Below are 8,126 nucleotides of genomic sequence, written 5' to 3' on the forward strand. Positions count from 1 at the left end.
TTATATATGTTTAGTTTATTTAGTAAATCCAACTTCATTTATTAAGTACCCTTTCATTTTTGTAATAAACTTTCGTTATGTTTGAACAAACTTTCTTACAAAGATAAAATTAAATTAAATTAAAGATGAAATTCATTTGAATTTCTCTTCTAATTACTATCATCATAATGTGAAAATTCATAATATTGATTTTAAATAGTATAATAAATTGTAATAAAACATTTAATTGAGTTACTGTAAAACAATATGTCAGAATTTGGATACACGTGGAGAAAAAAAATGTAACTGACGAAAATCCTGGAACATGAGCATGTATAGAAAACGGAAAGAGATATAAAATGAAGCGCAAAGTGGAAGACACGCAAAGCAAAGGTGAATTTAATTGAAGAGGAAGACAATCCGAACTTTCATTCCGTTTTACAAAGCGCACACTCATCATTGTAATGAAAGAGAAGCCGCGTAACAACCAACAACATCTTCACACCCTTTCTTTTCTTTTCTTTTCCTTTCTCTCTCTCTCTCTCTCTCTTTCAGCGGCTCTTAAACACCATTGTCACTTCACCCCTCTTTTAAAATTCTCCATATTCCATTCATCACTTTTCCACATATAAAAAATACCCTTCAACTTTGCACGGAGTAATTTGCTAGGAGAGTACGAAGGTGAGTGAGCAACTCAACTCTGCAGCTACAAGAACATCACTTTTTTTCTTCTTTATATTCGCTCATGATTGATTATGTTTGTTTCTTTGAATTTTTCCTTGCTCTTGCGTATGCCACTTTGTATTAAATTAAATTAAACTGGCCCCTCTTAAATTTATTATTTTATACATACATACATACATGCTAATATTATATATATTAAATATTGTTGTCATGAATATAAGATTAAGGTGTGTTGTTCACTTATTGGGGTCCTCTGTGTACAGGTCCTTGAGAGGTGGGTGTAGTAGCTTTTGGGAAGGTTGACATGGAGGAACGGTATGAGCCATTGAAGGAGCTTGGTTCTGGGAATTTTGGTGTGGCCAGGTTGGCAAAAGACAAGAAGACTGGAGAGCTTGTTGCCGTCAAATACATAGAGAGGGGTAAAAAGGTAAACTTATTTTTTTGCCAAATTGTTTCACTTGCAGTGAAATTCCATTGACTACTACTGAGTACTCACTAATGCTGTTGTAGGCTCAGAGATTTTCTTTGCATTGATTACTCTTTTTCCTGACGATCTGAATTTGGAAACTATCGGTTTTGTTTTTGTGTTTTCTTATGCTAGTGTATGAATTATTATATGATATCTCTGGACCATGTTTTTCTTTCAAAATCTTAAATTGAATGTTCAATGATTCATCATATCATATGAATCAAGGTACAATAACAATGGTTGGAGTTTTGAATCTGTTAACCAGAGGAGCTACTTTTCCTGGTGATGATATTTCCTTCCTCCTTGTGTTTCTCAACTAGTCAACTCTCGAAATTTATACTGTATTCTACTGATGGGTAGTTTCCATGAAAGTCTTATTCAGCATCATCTCAAGGAAAATTGGAGAATCAATATGCTGCAACGCATAGAGTCTCCAAAGTTCACTCTTTATTGCCTACTAGCAATTGGAACCCATTTCTTCTTTTGAATTTCAAGTACAAATAAATAAAAATTGAATTCTGTAGTTCTTCTTAATGTCTTTGCCATTCTTGTTGAAATTTTGACCGTCCTTTGATGATTGGAGAATTTTAGTCTAGGATGTACATGACATACAGAATTATTTTTGTTGTTCTGTCTATGGAGCTTATGTAGTTTACTTCACCATTCTCAACGAGAAGCTTATCATCAAAGCTTAAAGGGATAACGTTGATTTTATAGTTTTTGTGCAAAATCTTTCTCATGTGTTTTTCTTCTGAGTGAGCTATGTTTTTGGTACCAGATTGATGAGAATGTTCAGAGGGAGATAATTAACCACCGATCTTTAAGGCATCCAAATATAATCAGGTTCAAAGAGGTAAGACCTTACTTTTCTTCAGCAAACTACCCCTTTCGTTAGATTTGAAGGGAAATTGGGTGTTTTTTAGTTAAGCAAGTGGTTATCTGCTCTCATTTTTGGTGCTTGCATCTCTCATGTTGCACTCTGCTTGAAATTTTTTCTCGTAATGACTTTTGATTGTGTAATTTGTTGTCCCTTTATAACGAGTTGTAATTGTTGACATAATGTGCACAACATCATTTGGAATGTTATATTATTACTACAAGTAATGGGGCCATAATCATTTGCAGTCAGACTCATAATTCAAATTGATGTGACGTACTGTACATAATTTTCCGCATAACTCCTTCAGCAAATCTTGCAAGCCAAGATCATCGATATGAAAATATCTGCTGAAATCACTTGGACCAGTACCTTCAGAAGAAACCATCAAGAAGTCAACAAGATAATCTTTAGCCATGAACTTGACTCGTACCATTTGAAAAGGAGAAAAAAAATGCTTATTAGTATCATTCCCTTTTTCTAATGCTGTAATTTGTTTATTTTCTTCATGGGCTAGGATCAAATTCTACTCCAGTTATTCTAGCATGATGTGATGCCTTTTCTACTCAGAGCTTTAAGAAGTCACGCACAATAAAATGCTGAATCAGATATATTTTCTGTAGGTCTTGCTGACCCCGACACATTTAGCTATTGTCTTGGAGTATGCTTCAGGTGGTGAACTTTTTGAGAGGATATGTAGTGCTGGTCGATTTAGCGAAGATGAGGTTGTAGAATCTATAGTGTAGTTGATTTATCTATTACTTTTTCTTTCATGCAATCCCTATTCAGGAATAAGGTATACATTCATATTGAAATTTACCAAGTGAATGAATTCTCTGCACTGCAGGCAAGATATTTCTTCCAGCAGCTAATATCCGGGGTTAGCTACTGTCATTCAATGGTATGCACTCAGAACCCATTCTGTTCTTCATTACAAGCTCATCTCTTATATCATGTTATGCTGCCTATTTCAGGAAATTTGTCATAGAGATCTGAAGTTGGAAAACACTCTCTTGGACGGAAAACCATCTCCTCGACTTAAAATTTGTGACTTTGGTTACTCCAAGGTTAATAGCATTCACGTACAAGATGCTTTTTTGAATATATCACATGCCTATCATTATTACATTATATTCTGTGCACACATATGTTTCTTATTATTTTTCTTGACTTTCCTATCTATTTCAACATGTAATTGTAGTCTGCTCTACTGCATTCTCAACCTAAATCAACAGTCGGAACTCCTGCATACATTGCTCCAGAGGTTCTGTCACGAAAGGAGTATGATGGGAAGGTATTGAGACTTTTTGTTATTTTCCTGAGGAACTTGAAAATATCAAGTAACAACCAACGGCAATTAAAAGCCATGGTTCATGGTTTAACAATTTAAACCATTCCCACTTCCATTTGAAAGTTCATAGTATGATCTTGAATGCCCAATTTCTTAAGCTAATTGGTCTTTTTTTTGTAGATTTCAGATGTTTGGTCCTGTGGTGTGACTCTTTATGTCATGTTGGTTGGTGCGTACCCATTTGAAGATCCAGAAGATCCTAGAAATTTCAGAAAGACTATTGGGGTGAGCTCTTGATAGTTGCTTAACTTAACAGTTCATTTCTGGTTAATCTAATATGGAAGAAAACTTACTCCGAATCTCTGGTTGGTAGAGAATAATTGGTGTTCAGTACTCCATACCCGACTATGTTCGTGTTTCTTCTGAGTGTAGGAATCTTCTCTCTAGAATCTTTGTTGCTGACCCTGCAAAGGTATGTATGGCTAATTCTCCAAAGAGCAATGATATTCATTATTTTTAAACATCCATCAACGCCTATCATTTCTCTGTATCTCTCTCCCTATCACATCATAGCATTGTTAAATTTTATATTTTTTCTCTCTTTCTTTGAGTGTCATTAGGTATTTTGGATGCCGATAAATCATTTTTCTTCTCTAAAAGCATGTGTACTAGTCATACAACCTGTAATAACAGAATTACAAAGTTTCGTTCGAATGAACCTTAGATCAATCCATATTTCACATTAGTATGCATTTATCTAACCCATAGCAACTCACATTGATTTTGTTCTAGAATAATGAGAGTCTTCACCTTTCTAAATCTAACTATTTATGATCCTTGTTAAAGAGGATCACCATTCCAGAGATAAAACAGAATCCTTGGTTTCTGAAGAATTTGCCTAAAGAGATCATCGAAGCTGAAAGAAAAGGATTTGAGGAAACAAAGAAAGACCAACCAAGCCAAAAGGTGGAAGAAATCATGAAGATCATACAAGAAGCAAGGGTACCAGGACAAGGATCCAAAGCTGGTGATGGTATTGGTGGGCAAGGTGGTACTGGATCATTAGATATTGAGGATGTTGAGGAAATTGATGTTAGTGGTGACTTTGAACATGTGTGATGGAGACCTTCGTTAGTTGATGGCTAGATTGTCTATAAAGACATAGCATTATCAAGATTTATGGCATTGTGGACACTTTTGTTCTAAAGATACTTATTATACCCGGCTTGAAATAGGATGTGTTTATTATTTGAATAGAATTAAGATAACACTGCTGTTGGTTATTAGTTTTAGTAAGTTCAAAATTAAAACTACTTGGCATCGAAATACTATTTAACATGTTCTAAAAAATGTCTTCCTAGAATAACTGTTAAATGATTTAATAAATGGCTTGGTCCACAAATTATGTCTTTTCTTACACTTGCATTTTTTTATTTTTCAGTAAATATCTTAAAATTTGTATTTATTTCAACACACTTAAACATTTTACACCATTCTTTTATTAGTAAAAATTAATTTAAATAATCTTTTTTCTCAACTTAGGAAAGTACTTTTTACCAACAACACTATAATAGAAATATCAAAATCTAAAACAAATAATACCTTAGTCATGAATCATGATTATTAATCTTAATAATGATATTTGAACTGATTTGGGTGGGATATTTTAAAACAATTTGTTTTCTTAGAAATATAACAAATGTGATTAATGTATGTACCTCACACATCTTGAGGATCTTTGAGAAATTAAAATAAAATTTCGTACAATTTTGGAAATTGAAAGCGTTTATTTTTTATTTCTCATTGCTTGCGTATATGTATAAAGATTATTCAAAGGACAAAAGTAAATTGAACCTGACGTGAATCGAACACGCAACCTTCTGATCTGGAGTCAGACGCGCTACCATTGCGCCACAGATCCAACTTTGATTTTACATGTTGAACTTAAGAAAATATTATATACATAAAGTTAGTGCTCTTTGGTAAAGTTATCTGAGCCCTTCCGAACAAATTGCTGCTTAGGAATACAAATGAATTAAGTAAACATCATGAAAACACCATATTAATTGTAAATGAAAATAATATGAATAGTCAATAACATTTTCATCCAACTTTAGAGAATTTCTATTAAATATTTTTTATAATGTGATATAATATCTTTATGGCCACCGACTATTATTTTTCATTTGGAACATGCAATCTAATTTCTTTTCTAAATGAAGCACATTATTAGAATTTTTGTTTTATATTATGTTTGTTCTTGTTAATTGTATTTAATTGAAGCATTGATAAATAATTGTCCAAGTGTTTAAAAATTAATTTGACACTCTGAATTAGCAATATCTACATTTTTTGTTTATAATTGATGTTGCTAATAGTACAACCCAAGTCCATGTCTCATCTTAACAAAACAAAATAGGAAAATAATATCACATACAAAGTCTAGACACATCACTTTCTCATTTTGGCCTAATCTATTAGACTTACCATAATGCATCTATCACCTTTTTTCCTTCTTCCTTATCTTCTCTCTTTCAAGAATTTTAAAGTTATCATATTACTATTTTCCATTTTTATTGATTGGAAAAAAATTAATTTCACATATATTCAAATATAATAAATTAAAATAATATTTTATTATTTTTTGTGAGGGACGGAACACCATGGAAGCCGAAGATGCCCTCACCGTCCAAACTTTTTAAATTTCATATGTTATACTAAAAAATTAAATCAAGTAAATTTTTATTTTTTATAAATCATGTCATTTTAAATGATAATAAATAGATATTTAAAATTAAATATAAAAAATATAAATTTAAATAAAAGTATTGTTTGAGAAATTTTGTGGATATAAAAAGTAATGTATTAATTTTATTGTAAAATTTATTATTACATCATATTGTTATCCATTAAAACTTTTACAAATTTTAATTTTATGTTTCTGTCTTACCAGAAGTTTTCTGTAATCACTAAATTAGAGACCAATTAAAACAAATTATTATTTTAAAAATTAAACATGATAATTAAGTTTCTCATATTTCAAATAAAATAAAAATAATTCTTCCAAATTAACATTCGATCAAAGTATTTATTAACACTTATGAACATTTGTCTCAATGGAGTTCAATTTCCATAATTAAAAATGTAGAAACAACTTCCAAAATATTATTCTCAATACGAAATTCAATAAATTGTCTCCCAAGTTGAAGATTATAAGAATTTCTTAAAAATAAAGTTATTATGATTTTTAAAATTTTAAAATTATAATATATTTTCAATTTTTTATTGGAATAATAAAATTATAATTTTATAATTATACAATTTTTAATTAAAATAAAAAATTATAAAAACATAGTTATACAATTAAATAATTTATAGTTATAAAATTTAAAAATTACAAAATCATAAATTTTAAAATTTTAAAATAATAAAATAACATGGCAATGTCAGCCCTTTAATAATCATATCACCTACTTAACAAAAAAAATGTTAAGCATACAAACTCACTTAAAAAAATTAACTTTATTGAGTACTTAATAGACTACCAAAATTTATCAGGACTCAACTAAAAGTTCTTAAATTATCAATGACTTAAAATATAATTATGCTTATTAAATTATTTTAGTATAACTAATAAATTTATACAATTAAATAAATTTATAAAGTTATAAAATTTAAAAATTATTAAATCATAAATTTTAAATTTTAAAATTTTAAAATAATAAAATAACATGGCAAGATACTAAGCATGTGAGCCTTTTAACAGCCACGTCACCTGCTTAATAAAAAAAGGTTAACTACAGGAACTAAGTTGAAAAAATTAACTTTATTAGTACTTACTAGATTACAAAAATTTATCAGGACTCGATTGAAAAATTTATTGATGACTTAAAACATAATTATACTTTTTAAATTATTTTAGTATAACTAATAATATAAACTTTTTTTATTAATAATTTAGGTTTGAGTTAAATGTGTTTTTAGTCTCTCAATATTAAGATGAAATTGAAATTTATTCTTATTTAAAACTTTTATACATTTTAATTTCAAAACTTTAAAATTAAATAGATACATTTTGATACATAAAAAAAAGTTAATGTAGTTGAGTTAAAATAATTATATTAATTTATTATTAAAATTTGAAAATCAAAATATGTCAAAAATTTTGAAAGAAAAAATTTCAATTTTACATTAATGATTAAAGATATATTTAATCCTATGTATGTTTCAATAATATGGTATCTTGCCTAACAGTATCCTTTGCCGTCCTACCGACATTGCATAAGTTAGAAATATTTTTTATTCTTAAAATTTTGTCAAATTTTAAGAAAGAAATATAAATTAATTTTAAATAGATAAAGCAAATTTGCATGGTCAAAATAATCTCCTAACACCATATAAATTTAGGACGATGACAAGAAATAACAATCATGATAAGATTGAACAAGTAAGGATGTACATTTATTTTCAAAATTCATTATTCTATATATTTTTCACTTATTTTGAATACTGTCATTTCGTTTTTATTTTTTATTTATATCAGGATATTTGTCACATTTCTTTCATTTCTAAAAATCATTTTGAGGGGATTTATTTTTTACCATCCATATTATTTTTGTCACTTTGCCAAATGTTTTAAACATTTTTTTTTCCAGATTTTAGAAAAGTCAAAAAATATCTTTTAAATTACACAATTTGAAAATAATTTTTTATATAAAAAACAATTTTCATATTTCATATTCAAAAAATATTTTTGTGATAAGGAATATTAATTGTTTTGTGACATAGGTTTAATAGATCAAATCATAATTAATTCGTAGTGTTTG

General features: G+C 28.8%; 1 protein-coding gene and 1 non-coding gene across 2 annotated transcripts; one reads left to right on the forward strand and one right to left on the reverse strand.

Moving 5' to 3' along the window:
- Positions 1–364: 364 nt before the first annotated feature.
- On the forward strand, positions 365–4,586 carry LOC114178555 (serine/threonine-protein kinase SAPK3-like). The gene is made up of 10 exons (XM_028064544.1): positions 365–660; positions 927–1,090; positions 1,911–1,985; positions 2,633–2,734; positions 2,857–2,910; positions 2,984–3,076; positions 3,211–3,303; positions 3,481–3,585; positions 3,674–3,772; positions 4,147–4,586. The coding sequence occupies exons 2-10, from the start codon at positions 968–970 to the stop codon at positions 4,417–4,419; spliced, it is 1,017 nt and encodes a 338-aa protein (XP_027920345.1). The 5' UTR covers positions 365–660; positions 927–967; the 3' UTR covers positions 4,420–4,586.
- A 563-nt stretch (positions 4,587–5,149) lies between these two features.
- TRNAW-CCA lies at positions 5,150–5,221 on the reverse strand. Its single transcript has one exon. It is a non-coding gene; the product is annotated as a tRNA-Trp (tRNA).
- Positions 5,222–8,126: the final 2,905 nt, after the last annotated feature.

The sequence above is a fragment of the Vigna unguiculata genome, chromosome 3 (genome assembly GCF_004118075.2).
Source record: "Vigna unguiculata cultivar IT97K-499-35 chromosome 3, ASM411807v1, whole genome shotgun sequence".
NCBI classification, from domain to species: domain Eukaryota; kingdom Viridiplantae; phylum Streptophyta; class Magnoliopsida; order Fabales; family Fabaceae; genus Vigna; species Vigna unguiculata.

Excerpts from the sequence above, each read along its gene's own strand:
- LOC114178555 (XM_028064544.1), top strand. The coding sequence starts at position 968 with ATGGAGGAACGGTATGAGCCATTGAAGGAGCTTGGTTCTGGGAATTTT. Across the intron at positions 2,911-2,983 it reads TTAGCTACTGTCATTCAATG|GAAATTTGTCATAGAGATCT; the intron begins GTATGCACTCAG and ends TGCCTATTTCAG. Across the intron at positions 3,586-3,673 it reads ATTTCAGAAAGACTATTGGG|AGAATAATTGGTGTTCAGTA; the intron begins GTGAGCTCTTGA and ends TCTGGTTGGTAG.